This window comes from Pleurodeles waltl, chromosome 11 (genome assembly GCF_031143425.1).
Source record: "Pleurodeles waltl isolate 20211129_DDA chromosome 11, aPleWal1.hap1.20221129, whole genome shotgun sequence".
In the NCBI taxonomy this organism is placed as follows: Eukaryota; Metazoa; Chordata; class Amphibia; order Caudata; family Salamandridae; genus Pleurodeles; species Pleurodeles waltl.
In genome coordinates, this window is record NC_090450.1 from 525,827,927 (window position 1) to 525,846,466 (window position 18,540).

General features: G+C 44.4%; 1 protein-coding gene across 4 annotated transcripts in view; it reads right to left on the reverse strand.

The window, feature by feature from the left end:
* Window positions 1–18,540, reverse strand: part of U2SURP (U2 snRNP associated SURP domain containing) — a 478,698-nt gene that overhangs the window by 148,656 nt on the left and 311,502 nt on the right. For all 4 annotated transcript variants that reach the window (XM_069213906.1, XM_069213907.1, XM_069213910.1 and 1 more), the window contains one exon: window positions 3,212–3,278. In XM_069213906.1, the coding sequence (XP_069070007.1) occupies window positions 3,212–3,278 (67 nt within the window). The remainder of the gene's footprint in view (window positions 1–3,211; window positions 3,279–18,540) is intronic.

The following is an 18,540-nucleotide window of genomic DNA, read 5'->3' on the forward strand; positions in this document are numbered from 1 at the left end:
ACAGACCAGATGCCGGGGATTCGAAAACCCCGAAGGGCCACCGGGGCTCTTCAAAAATCGGTGTCGATCTGTTGTAACTAACCCGATACCGAACGCAAACAATACCGTCAAATTTTCCTAGATTTTCACTAACTTTCCGAACCGAAACGCGGAGCGAAAAGGAACACGTCCGAACCCGATGGCGGAAAGAAAACAATCTAAGATGGAGTCGACGCCCATGAGCAATGGAGCCGAAAGGGGAGGAGTCCCTCGATCTCGTGACTCGAAAAAGACTTCTTCGAAGAAAAACAACTTGTAACACTCCGAGCCCAACACTAGATGGCGGGATGTGCACAGCATGTGTATCTGCAGCTACACATGCCATCGAACATGTAAATACAAGTCCTGCAAGCCCTTCACTACCATCCAGTCTCCTTTGTTCAGGGCAGATAGAACCTGAGCCAGAGAGAGCATTTTGAACTTCTGCTTCTTCAGAAAGAGACTGAGACCGAAGGTCTAGAATGGGGCAGAGGCCCTTGTCATTTTTGGGAACAAGAAAGAAGCAGGAATCACAACCATGACCTACTTCTGGCACAGGGATCCTCTCTATGGCTCACTTGGCCAAGAGAGCCGTAACTTCCTTGTGGAGAAGTGCCAAGTGATCCTCAGTCATACAATTGTAGATGGTGGCATGGATAGAGGGGTAGTCTTGAAGGGGCAGGAGTAGTCCCTTCGGACTACCTGCAAAACCCACCTGTCTGACATGACAGACTGCCAGTGGAGCAGGTGATGGCGGTTCCAGCTTGGACTCCCCTGAAAAGCCAGACGTCCTCAACCAGGCACGAGCCTCAAAGCCACTGTCGAAGCAACCGCTCTGCCAAGTGAGTTGGTCGTGTCCAGTCCACATCGGTCCATGAACTTTGCTGCATCTTGGGAGAGTACAGCCCGGGCCTCCTCAGGGAGCTGTGGCAGCACTTCCACAACCCGTATCCCACAGCATAGGGAAAAACGGCCCAAAAGGCATGCAGTGTTCATGAACCGCAATGCCAAGCTGGCGGAAGTAAACATCTTATTCCCAAGTGTGTCCAGCCTCTTGGATTCCCTATCCGGGAACTCGGCCTAGGGAAGTGGAGGCTTGGATAACCAGGCTCTCGGGGTGGCATACTGCAACAGGAAGCCTGGGTTACCCGGTGCAGGACGACAGCAGCGGGCAATTGTCCTGTTCACATGAGCCCCTGTGCTAGGTTTGAACCAGGTACCCAGTAGAACAACTGTAAGGCCTTCATTAAACAGGGAGCAGGGGTGCCAAGGATGAAGCCCCAGGCTGAAGCACCTCTGTCAGGAGGTTAGCCCTGACTGACGCTTAAGACAGCTCAAGGTCCAAGACCTTGGCTGGTCTCCGCACCACCACCGAATATGAAGCTCTGTCCTCTGTAGCCACTGTAGAGAGAGTATGCAAGTAGCTGGGGAAGTTTCTAATCTGCTAGGTTCATCCAACTCTGTACGCCAGTTCATAGGCGTTTGTTCTTCCTAAAGCTGGTATTTCAAATGGTCCAGCAAACCCCTCCCATTCCTCACCATAACCTAGCCCATAAGAAAGGCGCCCAGGATAAGACATAAGACGCAAGGCTCCTGCTGGCATCGTATGACACCCATTTAGCTCCATGTTGGCAATGAGAATGGGGATGGCGCTGTGCGTGGGTGAGGAATCATCGGAGATGGTTGAGGTGGTACAACTCACACCAGTTTGAAATTGGATCCATGGGTGCCCCTCAGCCCCCGAAGCCGCAGATGCGGAAAGTGGAGTATCCCCTTCAGACTTCGTGTGGTCCAAAGGCGCTTCTGCAGTAGGGCTGCCCAAAACATGAGGCGCATGGCCTCAATAAAATTCACAAAGTTGAGTAGAGGTTGTGCAGCTCCTGGAAACTTGCAGGAGGCACGGAGTCGAACACTGAATGAGGTCTAGAGCACCAGCGCTATCTCATTGAAGACACTTCTACTTCTTGCTCTTCTCCTTGTGCCTCGACTTACCCAATCGTCCCAAGGACTTTGAGTAGGACAATGACTATGGAAGACTCCGCTCCCGGGCCCTTCCTCTCGACCTGGACCGTGACTTGTGTGCAATCGAGGGTTAGGCTTCCATCAGCTTCAAGGACTCTTCCCTCAAAGCTTTCAGATGCATGGTCTGCCACTCCGAGCACAACTTTGGGTCGTGGTTGCGCTTCAGGAACCAAAGACACACAAGGTGCGGATCAGTTACGGACATCGTCCAATGACAGAATCTTTACGTCTTGAACCAGGTCTTCCTCAAGGACACCCTCAATGCACAAGGAGTTAAACAACTTTAAAAAAACTTTGACAAAAAGTTTAGAAAAAAGTCAAAAATTGACAGTGGGGTAGCTCTCTTCAGATCAGCGCTTGCTGGCACGAAAGAAAAGAACTGACGTAAGCGCGTCGGGGTGGCACCTATATAGGAGCCAAGTCATTCTATCCGGCACGGACGACAGACATGGAGCCGACTGACGCCACCTAATGTCGTTCAAAGGTACTGCTCAATTAAAATCTCTGGATTTAGAGTGATGTCTGGGGAACATTCTAAGCTAAGAAATGTGCAACTAGATGTCTCTATAAGATAAAGTGGCTTAGAGGCACATGTCGGAGAGGCACAAAACTGGGTACTTTGCAGTCCCTGATGGCATGGGCGTTGCATGCTAGATCCCCATCCCCAAAGGAAAAAAGTGTGTCTGTTTTAAGGGCAAGTCTGCCTTAGCAAGGGCTGCAAGGCAATCCTCCAGAGTATCATTGAAAGGGGTAAAACTAGTGAGGATAGTGTCACTGCAGTAGAAAGGCCTAGGGATAGAGCCGAGGCCCAGATTTCTTTACAGAGTTCCAACTCTAAACAGGCCTTCTTGCCAAACAAGACCGACCCATCAAAAGGAATGTCCATTAAAGAGGAATGTGTGACTGCACAGAAGCCTGTGGATCGTTGTCATTTCGATTCTATAAGGACAAGCTGTGGGTTCATCCCAATGGTTGAAGCTTGTACCAAACTAACTGGAGTAGGGTCAGCATGGTTGCAAAATGCCACCTACTGATGCATGGGACTAATGCTGGTGCTACTGTAAATCTTCTGAACCCAGTCTGATACTTGGGGATATTCTAATGGAGAGGAACCTGTGGTTAGAAGTGACATGACTAAACAAAGCACATAAAAGAAATAGGATCATCTTACTTCTGAATTTCTTCTTCTTCCGACTCTTCATGTTGGTCAAAAAGTTCCCACTTAGACGTTGTAACAGCTACAAAAAAGAACATAAGGTAAATAATTTTTATACAAACAGTAAGACAGTGTGTTTTCTGAATTCTCTTGACAACCAAGTGTCAGATTTCTGCAACCCACATCACTCATCTACTCACCCATTACTATTTTAAACAGGACAAAACGTTAACTATACATTGTATGAAAAGTGATTAACTTATTTTATACTTAATTACCTAGTTTATGAAAATGAATGTGTTGCAACAGTAGATAAAGCCACATTGTAGCTGTGCACAGGATTAGCCTAGCTAAACAAGTGTAATAAAACTAAGGACCTGATTTAGATCTCGACGGATTGAACACTCCGTCACAAACATGATGGATATCCAAAGCCGCTGTATTATGATCTCCAAAGATTATAATGGGATCGTAATACGGTGGACATGCTATCCGTCAAATTTGTGACAGAGTATTCCCCTCCACCAAGATCTAAATTAGGCCCTAAATTTTGCTATTTTTGGACCATGTAATCATACTGCAGTTGACATTCTCATTTTCTGCCAGCATTGCGGGTTTGGATTTTGAAAGGTATGAATAAAACATTTAGTAAGGAGTAATCCAATTTAATCAGCTTGTTGAAGGACACGAAGGAAACAAGTAATGGCAAAGTCCATAGGTCTAACACTTGGGACCTATTGGCATTGCCAATGGTTCTAGCTAGTGCTATATATCATAGTCGATACTGTGTAGCATGGCTTTCAAAAATGAAAAAAAAAGCGTAAGACACAATACACCACATAATTTTGTACAGCAGGTGTTCACCTATGAAAGGAAGCAAGCAATATTTTTGCCTTTTTGTTTGCAGACCTGACTTGGTCTGGTAAATAAAAAGGAAAAAAGTAGCATGGGTCGGGGAAAATCGGCCAGGGTGGTTGAGGAGGAAGCAACCCATAGGGATGAGTGAAATCATGAAGGGCTTGGAAAGCAACATAAGTGAGGTGATTGAAGGGAAGCGATCCAGAAGGCACAGGTGGGGAAAAGCAATATGGAGACTGTGGAAGGTAGCCACACAGACAACACAGGTGGCAAAAGCCAAAAGAGAAACACTGGCTGGAGCAAATGGATGCAAGAGTACAACAAGTGGGATGAAAATGCAGCACAGTGGGAATATGCACACAAGGGCATCGTAGAGGGTGGGGAGACCTGGCTAAAGAACAACAACAGCGAGTGCAGCAGAAGGTGAAAAGTGCACAAGGGAGGCAGCTGAAAATCACACAGACTCTTGTAGAGGGCTTAAAAAAAGGAATATTTGCAATGCAATGAGCCTCATGTTTGCTTGAGTTAGAGCTATTAGCATTGTAAAATCCTAACTGGACTTTTTTGCCACATAAATTGAAAATGAAAAGTAAAACAGTTGACCTAAGTGAGCTGATTCAAACCGCCACAGCCACCATGAGCATGAAGGAGACACAAAAGGAAAAAGAAGTTTGCTTGCAGTCAACTGTGTCTGCAAAAGTGCAATTATCCATTTAACAGGGTCGAATGCTAAGGTGGTAACAAAACTGCCCAAAGGAGGGACAAACGTAAAGTATTCACCAATGACAAAGGATTTTTCAAAGGTAAGCCAATGAACGAGTGATAGTGATGGGCGGGCGGTGGGTGCGTTTAAAAGCCCCCTGATAGATTACAACAGGCTAGAGCGCTTGTCCGCTCAACCTAAAAAGTAGGCGAAAAGGGAGAAGTGGAAGGACACTAGTAATGCATCCATGCTCCATTGGAGTGACAAAATCAAGAAGGAGGAAAGCCCACACAAGCTAACAAATAAGACACGTGGTAATGAGTGAAGCCAACCAATGGTAAGAATGGGTAGACTCTAAGCACACTGTAAGCTAATAATAGTCTTATGACAGAGAGCATGTCCTGTCTAGTAGGCAAGACTCAGTATATCACACTGCTGGAAAGGTATTACCATATAAACGCAGAAACAATAGCCATATTGTCCACAGTCAACCGGCACTCCATGGGGCACTCAACTTCATAAAGTACTAAAGTTAAGCTTGGATTTTGGGGTTGGAGGGGTGACTGGACCATCCCATTCTGCTAAATCTGCTGGTCTGCCACTAGCATCAAAGGCACCAACTACCACATCGAAGTTTACTTTACAAGTGGTACATCTTGCATCAGTCATTCATACAAAGATAATAGCAAGATTAGGTCTAAAAAGGCACTAGTTGCTACAGCAGGACCCCCATGCTTACTGTACACTCTGAACAGAAACAAAACAGTTTGAGTGATAAATGCTACCAAAATATCAAAAGAATTAGAACGTCCTACTAGTTTTTCCTCAATTATTCAACAAGTCAACATACATTCTGAAAAATGGTAAAAAAGTAAATTACTACATGAGAAAATAAAATAAGGTTTGAAGCATGTCCCAAAAAAGAAAGCTTTGCCAAAAACATAACCAGCATAATACTCAATTTCTTCTGGTGACACTGGCATGTAATGTAGTATTTTACTTTTAAAAATGCTGCTCACTCCAGCAGTAGCGGTGTCACAGCACTTTGCAGGGTTGTTGGGAGTTACATGGGGATTTAAGGGTGAAGCAACATCTTAATGTGTTAATGTATGATAATATCTATACACTTAAAATTCATACTGCCTCCTGTTCCAGCTTGCAATAAGTACCTACTTAGGAAGCTAACTCCTTTAGAAGTCACACCTTCACCACCTACAGCTCCAATCAAATGATCCTAGAAACTGCTAACACTAAATAGAAGAAAACAAACCTTTGGCGTCATCATGAATCTCTAAAGCAACTATTCCAAAAACAAAGTATTTTTCATCCATTCTGACCTTCAAAAAAGCACTCAAAAACAATTTTTCTATGCCTTTGCCAAATCTCCAACACACCTCTTATCCTCTTATGTCAAATCTGTCCGATAGAAACAAAATGTAAAACCAGGTTCTGAATCTACCAATATAAAGCCGGTGTTCCGCTCATGGAAAAACCAGTGTAGGACTGTGTGGGCACGGGGCCTCGGATGAGATGCAGATAAACTATTACTAAGAAACCCACTTCTCGTTAAGTGGTGCAGTGGCACTCCTATTTTAAATAAAATAATTCCATGCTGTTTACTACATACTGCACAGATATGTATCAAAGTTTCTTACCTGTAGGTGTAGTTTTGCAGCTTGGAGGATTTTGTGGATTCACATGCTGTGCATTATTCTGCCAGCTAGTGGTTGGGTCTGGAATTCTCCAGTATTTTGTAGTCCTCTTTTTCTTTATTGTTTTTTGTTGGGCTCCTTTTTCTCTTTGTTTTTGTTTGTTGGTGGGAGTCTACAGTACTACCTCCATTTGGTGTTCCCCATGACATCGTTGTGATTCCTCCGAAAGCATCCACTTTTGGTCGCCATCTTCAGATTCTTTTTTTTTTTTCTTCACTTCATCTTCTTGTGGAGGATGGGTTGAAGATGGACTTGAATTTTAGAATGTTTTAGTACCCTCTGACCCACCTGAGCTTCTATGCTCATTTGATTGTCAATACAGTAATGGTTAGTAAAAGTGTGCATTGATGCCCACGTAGCTGCTGTACTAATCTCTGGTAAAGATGTGTTTGCAACAAAGGCAATAGCTGCCCATTTGTTCCCTGTGCCTTTGGTTTTGGTCTCAGTCTTCTCCCAGCATCTGTGTGACATTAATATTGTTTCCGAAATCCACTGGGCCACTGTTCCCTTTTGTAACTGGCTTTACCATGGTATTCTCTACAAATGAGATAAAGAATTGCTTTGATTTCCTTTATGGTTGTGTTCTTTCTATGTAGCACATTACTGCTCCTCTAGTGTCCAATGTATGTACAGCTCTCTCTGCCTGATCCTTTGGGTTTCGGGAAAAAACTTGGTATTTGGATACTTTGGCTTATGTGAAATCGTGAAACTACTTTTGGTAGGAACTGAGGATCTGTCCTGTTGACAATTGTCATTATGAATCTGCATAGATGGCTCTTGGATTGTGAGAGCTGGTATTTTGTTCACCCTCCATAGCGATATAATAGCCACCAAAAATGCAGCCTTTAATGTGAGCATCTTACGTGAAGCTTTATGTAATGGTTCAAAGGAATGTTTCATCAATCGGGTTAACACCAGGTTAAGGTTCCATGTGGAGATAGGTACTTTCCTTGGTGGTGCGATTCTTTTTTGTACCTTTCAAGAAACCTTTTATTACTGGTGCTGTAAAGAAACTTCTTCCGATGTGACCCCATGAGTAAGCTACTATTGCTACTGAATGTATCCTTGATGAATTAGAAGTTAGTTTACAATCAATTAGGTATGTTAAGTATTTTAATATTGTTGATTCCTTAGAGTTTTTTCTAATAAGCCTCTTTCAAAACACCATAAGGAGTAGAATTTCCATTTTGAAAAATAACACTGGTCTTCTTGCTTCTCTGTATACAATCAGAATTTTTTCACATGACTTTAGGTGATACAATTCTAGGTCTTCAGGAGCCAGGCTGCCAAGCTTAGGTTTTCTGGTTCTAGGTGTAGGGCTCTTCCCTTGGCCATAGGCAACAGATTTTGTTGTATTGGTAACCTTTGAATATTTCTCTTTGCCATCTGGATTAACTCTGAGAACCAAGATTGCCTTGCCCACTGTGGCGCAATTAAGCTCAGTATTATCCTGCCTCTTTTGCATTTGTTGATCACCCTGTGCAAAAGTGGTATTGGGGGGGAAAAGCTTGAGCAAATGTCCCTGACCATTTTATAGACCGGTAATTTCCCAGGGCCTGGCGATGAGGTTGACTTGACGCAAAGCTTTGGCATTTTGCATTCTCTTGTGTAGTGAACAGGTCGATTCGCGGGGTTCCCTATTTCGGAAAGACTCTCTTGGGCACTTTGATTCAACTTCCACTCGTGTGAGCAGGATGCGTGCCTACAGGGTTTGTCTGCCTCCATATTGTCCTTCCCTGGCAGAAGTACTGCTGTATAAGATAACTTCCTTTATATTGCCCTGTTGCAGAGTTCCTGGGCTAATCTTAATAACTGCAGGGATTGAGTTCCCCTTTGTTTGCTGATGTAGAACACTGTTGTAATGTCTGTTTGAATTAACATTGATTGACCTGGCAACTGTTTCTGAAATGCTTTTAAGGCTAGGAACACAGTTTTAAAATTTTTGCATGCTGACATATTGCACTGAGTCCTCTTTCTTCCAAACTCCTCTGAGTGAGTGAATTTGTGTGCTTCCCATCCCATATGTGAGGAATCAGTTATTGAAGGAGTAGACTGTTGAAATTTCATTCCTTGCATTGTATTTGACCGGTTCCACCACTATCTCCACCTGTACTCTTTGCACGACAACTGTTAGATCTCTGTAACTTCTCGCTTGTGACCATTGAGCTTGCAGCCGCTCCTGTATTGGTCTCATGTGAAGTCTTGAATATGGTATTAAGGAGATGTATGATGCCATTTGGTCCAGTAGTAAACCCACCATCCTCACTGTCAGAGCTTGCCCCTTCTGGTACTGATGAGTCTCCACAATAAATGATTGCGTTCTCTTCTCATTGGGAAACACATTTTCTTGAACAGAATTTATTCTAGCTGCCAGAAATATCTTTTCCTTCTCTGGTTGTGGGGATGATTTCTCTAGGTTTATAAGAGAAATCGTAAGAGTTTGCTCTTATCAGCCAATGTTCTAAGTATGGGTAGACATGCATACCACTTCTTCTGAGGTGAGCTGCTGCTATGCACTTTGTGAACACCCTTGGTGCAGATTTTATTCGAAAAGTCAGTACTGAGAACTGATAGTGAATCTTGTTCCCCACAAAGTATAGAAATATTTTGTGACATGCATTCATAGGAATGTGCAAGTATGTATCTATTAAGTCTATAGTTGCCATGAAGTCTCCCTCCTGTATGTAGGAGGCTGGCTCAGTCTATGGTGTGCACCTATAGGTGAGGCACCCTGTACTGAGTCCAGACAACACTTAGTGATTGTGTAGGTGGCTCTAGATAACCAGAGCGCTCATAGGTGTGGCTGTGGAGAGCAGCTAAAGGCTTATCCAGGAGTGTGTAAAGTGGTTGCAAGTACCACACAGGTTAGTCAGTGACGTACACGCAGGAAGGAACCACACAGGTGTTAGAAAAATATGTAATATTTATTATAACACACTATAGAACTAACTGGTATATCTCCTAATTGAAGATATGGTCATACACAAATATACTTAGTAACAGATGAGTAAAAGTATAAAATAACATGGGCCCCTATTTTTGGGGTTGGGGGGGAGGGGAACCATATACTAAAAAAAAAAATAGAATGCGGATACTACACCCAACCCACACTATCACCCAAGGCCCTCTAGGGCTGGGGAAGTACCAACACCTCAAAGGTAAGTAGGTAGGATTCCCAAGACACCCATATGCAGAGTAGAAATCTCAGGTTAGTGTCCAAAGGCTAACATGGGGCAGTTGTGGTTAGTTTTTCTGTTTTGGGACCCTTCCCAGAGGATCCTGATTAAACCCATTGGGACATGAGCGGTTGGATAGTGCCCCAACCCGTGGCAACCCATAACAGTGGCATACCTTCACCAGGAAGCCCAGGTGCAGAGGTGTGGGGTTGTGTCGGAACCTCCCACTTAAGTCAACGGGGACCTCGGTTGTCCAGCTGTTGTCATGACTCGTGGACCAGATCGGGGAAACCCAGGCATGGATTTCAGAGGAAGATGACCTAAGGAGAGAGGGGACAGAGTCCAAACCACCCAGTGGTGCCCAGGCAGAGGGACCCAGGAGTCGTCGACGGGCTGTCCCCCGCTGGTCGTCGGACTGTGGAGGGGGTCAGTAGCCAGCAGGACCACCAACAAGTCTTGGCAAATGAAAGAAGTGTTGTGCAGTGGTTGCAGGAGTTTGGGGGACCAGCAAGGTCCAGGTGACCCAACCTTGGCAGGTGGGTCAGGGCCAGCCCTCAGCAGTCAGGAGAGCCCGCAGTAATCATTGGAGCCCCCCAGCAATAACCTCTGGCAGTAGGCACAGGAAGGCCTCAGCAGCACAGCAAAGACTGATGCCCACGTCGCAGGAGTTGCAGAGAGGGCATCGTTTTTGGAGCTGGAGAGTGCTGGAGACCGGGGCTTCTTGGAGCTAGGAGGTCTTCAGACTGAAGACTCAACAAGCCTTGGCAATGACAAGCAGAAGCGGTGCACAGGGGTTCCAGCCAGGTAGCCCCAGTGAGGGACCACAAACTTCCAAGTTGCAAGGAAGATAAGTCAGACCTCTGGAAAGCCACAGAACCACTACCTGTGTTGCAGAGCCCTGAAGAGGCCGTGGGCCAGCAGGATCCACAAGCCGGTCGTCGCCAAGGTGACTGCAGGTGATGCAAGGGAGATTCTTAGTTGCCTTCCTGAGTGCAGGCAGTGTCCCAGGGACTCTGGAAGATGCACAACCACAGGGTTGCAGAAGCCTTTGCAGAAAGAAGACACAAAGTTGGAACAGGAGCTCTCCTACTGGTTACAAGTTTGCTCTTGGTTCCTAATGTACAGCTGCAGTTCTGGTGTCAAAGTTGCAGAAGTATCTTGCAAAGGAGACTTGCAGACGGTTCCTGAAGTCTTGCAGACAAATCTAGGGACCCCACCATTGAAGGAGCCCTTAATTAACCCTAAAAAGGGGTTGGACACTATCTGCAGTGACTCACTTTTCAGAGGGGGTCAAAGACATCACCCACCTGGACTAACCAGTCAGATGCTCCCAGGAGCCTTTGCACATCTTATTTTCAAGATGGCAGAATCAAGTGGACACCTGGAAGAGCTCTGTGCACCTCCCTAAGGGAGAAGCTGGACAGGGGAGTAGTCACTCCCTTGTCCTGTGTGTGGTTTCGTGCCAAAGCATGAACCAGGGGGTTCCTGCAATGGTGCAAAACAGTTTATGGAAGGAGGGCAGTACATGTGCCATTCAAAGCATTCTGGTGGTGCTCAGAGGCACCCCATCCCAGAGACACCTAGTTTTAAAGGAGAGGAGGGCACCTCTCATACAGGAAACCCTTTGTTCTGCCTTCCCCTGCCCGAGTGAAGCTCACTAGCAGGGGGGAGAACAGTGTCTTGGGTCGGCAGCAGCACGGTCTGCCATGCAGACCCTTCAAGGCATGTACCTTAGGGAACCCCCAAGGTACATGGTATCCTGCAACTAACACGAATCTGTGTAGTTGCATGATTACATGTTTGAGACCAAACATGCCTAGGTTCAGTGAAGCCATTATGTAGATGGACTACCAGTGTCCACTACATACCCTAAAATGGCTTCCTCACACTTAAAAAGTGGAGCCTGGGGATTGTAGGGTCACCTCTACTCACTCAGGGGTTTCCTCCCACTTAGAACCCTGCACAAGCCTTGGGCTTAAGGGCCTGACTTACAGGGTCAGAGTGCAGTGACCATGATATAAGGCAATCCTTGTTTCTGAAGTGAAAGGTGCAGGCACCATTTCATACAGACTGCAATGGCAGGCTTGCAGTCACAGTTTGCATGGGCCCTCATGGGTGGCACAATACATGCTGCAGCCCTTGGGGGGACCCCTGGTGTACCAATTCCCTGTGTACCTAAGTACCATATACTAGGGACTTATATGGGTGCACCAGTATGCCAATTGTGAGGTGTAAAAGTTACCATACACCTACATTTAAAGGAGAGAGCACTGACACTGAAGACTTGGTTAACAGGATCCTAGTGTACTACAGTCTAAACACACTGACACCAGGCAAAAAGTGGGGGGAAACTATGACGGAAAGATGCTACCTTCCTACACTGTAGTTGAGGGATGACTTCTTGAAGTGTTTTCATTGTGAATGTTTCAGTCTTTATGAACTTGTTTATGAACCTTATGTCTAAAATTGGTCATACTGAGCCACCTTCAATGGGAATAAGGAAATACGTTGAATAGTTTTCCTGGTTTCCCTTGCTGACTGCCTGCCTTGGAACATTTTCTATTGCATTGTTTGCTAGCAATTCCTCCACTTCCTTGAGGAGCCATGTTTCCTCCTTGGAATGGATTTTTCTCCTTGGTCTCTACTGGGGGAGTTTTTTGAAATTCTATGCAATAGCCGAATTGGATTAAGTATATTATCTGAAGTTACTTTCTTCCAAACCTCGAAGGAAATATTTTAATCTGCTCCCTACTGCTGTTGTATGTAGGTAGGACTGCCTGTTGTTGCTGTGGTTGTTGCTTCTCCCTCATGGTACTTATGAGAGGCTTCCTGTTTGTGCTGAGTCACTTGCGTGTGGGGCTTGATCCTCCTTTGTGGGGCTGACCTGTTCCTCCGACTCCCACGAAAAAGATGTCTCCCCTGTTGTTGGTATACGTGGTCTAACTGGTCCCCTGAACATCTTCTGTGTTCTCCATCTGAAAACTTCCTGCTAATTAGCAGCACTGCGTTCGACTTGCCTCCCCAGCGGCTCCATCCTCTTGCTTTACATTCCAGGAGAGTGACCCACTGTGGTTGGTACAGTGGCTCTCTTCCCTGCTGTTGACACAATGTTAGAATCTACTGGTACTGACCCTTATAAGCTCGATCCTTTGTTGCATCTGCAAGTGGCAGGCTCCTAAAATGCTTCTCTTCCCTGATCCGGGGCACTAGGAGCATAGGTAGAAACTGAGTTATTGTCTGAGTTGGTATTAGGTTTTCCAGAAGAAAGCATGATTGTCATTTTAATTCTTCCAGCTCTACCCCAAACGTATCAGCAGCATGTTTGATTACCTGGTTATACATGCCTATGTCATCAGGAGGTGAAAGCCTTGATGGACAAGAATCCACTCCTTCCTTTGGGGAGACTGCTCTAACTACTGCCAATCTGCATACTCAGCTTCAGATCCTTGGAAGCTTTCCATTAATTAATCTTACTCTTCTTCATAGAAGTGTTTTTCCTCCTCTTCTTGAGGTTCAGGGGTGTTTCAAATTCCTCAGCCCCTTTGTCCACCGAAGCCTCTGGGTGCCGAAGTTTTTTGTGGGCTCCTGAAACTCCTTTGACTCTTTTTTTGGGAGGAGTGCGGACATTTCGGTCTCCAGTCTCTTTCGCTTCCTTTCGATTTCAGTGACCTGTTCCTCGGGGGTCGAGACTAGGAGTCTTCCGCATGTATGTGGAAGAATCTTTAGACGATGAATCTGTCATGGAGCTTCTGTGCTCAGCTCCTGACCAGTCTTTTTTCAACATTGAAGCATCCTTATCCTGTACATCTTTCCTCCACCGGAATTTCCCTCCTCAAGAGATCTGTAGGGCATCTTCTCTCAGGGTGCGACTGCTGACAGCATTCGTTTCAAGCGGCGGCTCTCTTTGATGTCCTCGAGTCAGATCCCTTTCACTGACGATTTTTTGAGCACTAAGCTTCTCCTACTTCATCTTTTTCTTTGTTGCCTTCTCCTCTACAATCGACAAACAAACTCCGTGTCCAACATCTCTTACCCTGCTTCATCAGCGACATTATATTCCTCTTCGCTGGAGAGGCCCAGGTCTCTCAAAGATGGTGTCGTCTGCTGCCTCTGCATGCAGTGATGTGCCCTTCTCTCTCTCCTTTACCCTCAGCGTTATTGTGTGAATGCAGAGCAGGCATTGCAGTCCTCACTCAACGGGGAAACAAAGGTTGCAAACTGGGGGCATCTCTTTTTGTGAAAACTTGTGATGGCAGTTCTTGCAAAATTGAAACAGTGTCTTCTCCATCTAGGCCCTTCAGGGAGCATCCTGAACAGGCATTCACTGAAGTTCTTCTTGAATCTGAACTTTTCTTCTTTTAAACTTCCTGTTTTAGTCATGCATCAGTGTTTTAGACAAATCTGGTAAAACTTTATTTTTTTACAGTTTTTCTTAACTTTTTTGTCACAATCTTCTTCTCTGTGTTTAAGATCTTTGGGCAGGCTTCCAGACCCAATGGTGGAAAAAGAGAATCTGAAGATTGCGACCAAAGGTGGAGCTACCAGAGGAAACACAATGATACCATAGGGGACACCAAATGGAGGTACATTCAAAGCAAACCAACAAACAAAAACAAGAAAGAGAAGGACTATGCAAACAAAATACAAGAAAGAAAAGGACTATAAAATATTGGTGAATTCCAGACCCAACCACGAGATGGCAGAATAATGCACATCAGGTGAATCCAGAACAGATTCACACTGCAAAACTATTGTTCAATCCTGTTTTTCCAAGTACATTCTATTGTTGTCTACACCTGTAAAGACACCACAAAACGTTGCAGTAGACAGGCAGCCTACCAGCATTAAATACACAGACTTAAGAAGTGGTAAGATTAAGCAGTACACTTCAATTCAATTTCTCTCCAGTGAGTTCTTGTCCTTGACCACTATTTGTGGTAACCCAATGACAAGAACAGTGATTCTATGGTGGCAATTTAGATATTGTGGTCGTCCTCATGCCTTGCTGGTTTCAAAATATTTAATTTATGTCAGTCTCACTTGTGGACCCAGAAAACTCTTAATGAGATCAGAGACGACATCTTGGTATGCCAACAAATTTTATTTAATACATATGTCAAGGCTGAGTTTTCCCTGACAGGACTAATAGCCTGAGATCAATTGTACGATTTGATCTGGGGTTTGTTTAAGAAATAGCACCAGCATCTTCCTCAATCTTTTTTGTAAGCACAACTCTAAACTGAACATAAGTCTGTACTACCCAGAGCAGCGGTTATCATTAGACTACCATGCCAAATTTTATGTTAGTCACTAACATAGATTTGATGACCTAAAAGATTGCAACTCTTCAAATCTAGGCCACACCCTGGTCTAAGATTTATTGTGAAGTAAGCCAGTACTTGACAGTCTGCAAGCATTTCCCTAGTTACTATCCATTTTCATACTGTGCATTCTCAATACCAGTGGAGGCTGGGAGCCTGCACTGGTTTGCCACCCAGCTGTGCAACACAGCTCAGGCAGAAAGTTCTAAGTGTGCATGTTGGTTTGGCCGGTCTATGACGCCCAACCAAACCAACATGTGCAGTTACAGTGCACCTACTCCTCCTCCTCCTCCTCCCTGCTGCAGAAGATGCTGGCCCCGCCCTAAACTGGCGGACTTGATAGTGAAAAATAAAATTATAATACAATAATGTTATTAGCATTTTATTTTTCTGCTGCCTTTCAGCAGTGGGATGACGTCCCTCCGCCATAACGACGGGGCCACCCCTGCTCAATACTAATGGAAAAGATACTTACCTTTGATAACGCTCTTTTAGTGGCGAGTGTAACCACAGATTCCTCACCATGTGAATATACAGACGTGTTACTGTGCACAGGCAGATGGCACCATCTCAGTGTCAACCGCATACCACCCTGAGAAGTTATGTCACTGAGGTTTATATAGGTGCTATACCTGTACAATGACATCCGTTTATTTTGATCGGTTTCGGGCACCCTCAGACGTGGAACTACCAGGAATGAATGGAGAGGACACAATGGTAAATCAGACTTGAAAACCTTTTTAGAATCGGAGAGGTCCAATGCACTTCACAAAAAGGGGATGACAGTGAAGAACCTGCGGTTAGAGTACCTACGGAAAAAAACATTAGGGTAAACGACATTCGGCCTTCAGTTCCTGGTCCGTGGCTGCAAATTCAGTAGTGCCCCTCTAAATAAGGATTTTTCTTCCCAAAAGTGACAAAGTCCCTTTATGTCTTAGTGAAAGAAATTAACGTTTTGCTTCAGAAAACTGACCAGGACTAATTCACTTGGTGTATGTGACCAGAACTCCATCATGGTCGACCTAAAATCACATCTAGGTCCCAGTCTACCACTTCTTAAGACTACCAGTGGCGCGTGGAGCATTTTGGTGCCATCTTCACTTAAATCTTAAAAACTGCACATCTACGGTTCTCCTTACTGAAATTTTGGTCTTAGTTTACTCAAATTTTCTCCCTTCACTTTCAATGGGTTGTAGAGTTTTTGTGTTTTGTGTGACTCTCTACTTTGAAGACACTGCCTAAATACTTTACGCATTGCCTTTGATTTAAGCCTGACTGCTTTATGTCACTATTCCAGGGACTAAGCACAGCTTTATTTTATTTCATTTGTGCATTCTTTATGAACATAAAATGTGTGTGTATATATATATATATGGAAAATGTCACTTACCCAGTGTACATCTGTTCATGGCATGAGTCGCTGCAGATTCACATGCTGTGCACAGTCCGCCGTCTGGTGTTGGGCTCGGAGTGTTCCAAGTTGTTTTTCTTCGAAGAAGTCTTTTCGAGTCACAAGACCGAGGGACTCCTCCCCTTTCGGTTCCATTGCGCATGGGCGTCGACTCCATCTTAGATTGTTTTCCCCGCAGAGGGTGAGGTAGGAGTTGTGTATGTTAGTCATAGTGCCCATGCAATGGAATGAATACGTATGTACATAATAAAGGTTAAAGTAATATATTTACAAATGTACAATTATTTAAGATTTACTTCTAAACGGCTACAGGCTCCCGGGGAGGCGGGTGGGCGCATGTGAATCTGCAGCGACTCATGCCACGAACAGATGTACACTGGGTAAGTGACATTTTCCGTTCGATGGCATGTGTAGCTGCAGATACACATGCTGTGCATAGACTAGTAAGCAGTTATCTCCCCAAAAGCGGTGGTTCAGCCTGTAGGAGTTGAAGTAGTTTGAAATAATGTTCTTAGTACAGCCTGACCTACTGTGGCTTGTTGTGCAGTTAACACATCTACACAGTAGTGCTTGGTAAATGTATGAGGCGTAGACCATGTTGCTGCCTTACATATTTCGTTCATTGGAATATTTCCTAGAAAGGCCATGGTAGCCCCTTTCTTTCTGGTTGAGTGTGCCTTTGGTGTAATAGGCAGCTCTCTCTTTGCTTTAAGATAGCAGGCTTGAATACACTTAACTATCCACCTGGCAATGCCTTGTTTTGAAATTGGATTTCCTGTATGAGGTTTTTGAAAGGCAATAAATAGTTGTTTTGTCTTCCTAATTTGTTTTGTTCTGTCAATGTAGTACATTAGTGCTCTCTTGATGTCTAATGTATGTAGTGCTCTTTCAGCTACCGAATCTGGCTGTGGGAAGAACACTGGTAATTCTACTGTTTGATTTAAGTGGAACGGTGAGATAACCTTTGGTAAGAATTTTGGATTTGTTCTTAGAACTACCTTATTCTTGTGTATTTGAATAAATGGTTCTTGTATGGTAAATGCCTGAATCTCACTCACTCTTCTTAGAGATGTGATGGCAATGAGAAATGCAACTTTCCACGTTAAGTATTGCATTTTGCAAGAATGCATGGGTTCGAAAGGTGGACCCATGAGCCTTGTTAAGACAATGTTGAGGTTCCATGAAGGAACAGGTGGTGTCCTTGGTGGTATAATTCTCTTTAGACCTTCCATAAACGCTTTAATGACAGGTATAGTAAATAGGGAAGTTGAATGAGTAATCTGCAGGTAAGCAGATATTGCGGTGAGATGTATCTTTATGGAAGAGAAAGCTAGATTTGATTTTTGCAAATGTAGTAAATATCCTACTACATCTTTTGGAGATGCGTGCAATGGTTGAATTTGATTATTATGGCAGTAACAAACAAATCTTTTCCATTTATTTGCATAGCAGTGTCTAGTGGAAGGTTTTCTAGCTTGTTTTATGACCTCCATACACTCTTGTGTGAGGTCTAAGTGTCCAAATTCTAGGATTTCAGGAGCCAAATTGCTAGATTCAGCGATGCTGGGTTTGGATGCCTGATCTGTTGTTTGTGTTGTGTTAACAGATCTGGTCTGTTGGGTAGCTTGACATGAGGTACTACTGACAGGTCTAGTAGTGTTGTATACCAAGGTTGTCTTGCCCATGTTGGTGCTATTTGTATGAGTTTGAGTTTGTTTTGACTCAATCTGTTTACTAGATATGGAAGGAGAGGGAGAGGGGGAAAAGCGTACGCAAATATCCCTGACCAATTCATCCATAGAGCATTGCCTTGGGATTGATGGTGTGGGAACCTGGATGCGAAGTTTTGGCAATTTGCGTTTTCTTTTGTTGCAAATAGATCTATTTGAGGTGTTCCCCAAATTTGAAAGTAAGTGTTCAGTATTTGGGGGTGAATTTCCCATTCGTGGACTTGTTGGTGATCCCGAGAGAGATTGTCTGCTAGCTGGTTTTGGATCCCTGGAATAAATTGTGCTATTAGGCGAATGTGGTTGTGAATTGCCCAATGCCATATTTTTTGTGTTAGGAGACACAACTGTGTCGAGTGTGTCCCCCCTGTTTGTTTAAATAATACATTGTTGTCATGTTGTCTGTTTTGACAAGAATGTATTTGTGGGTTATCAT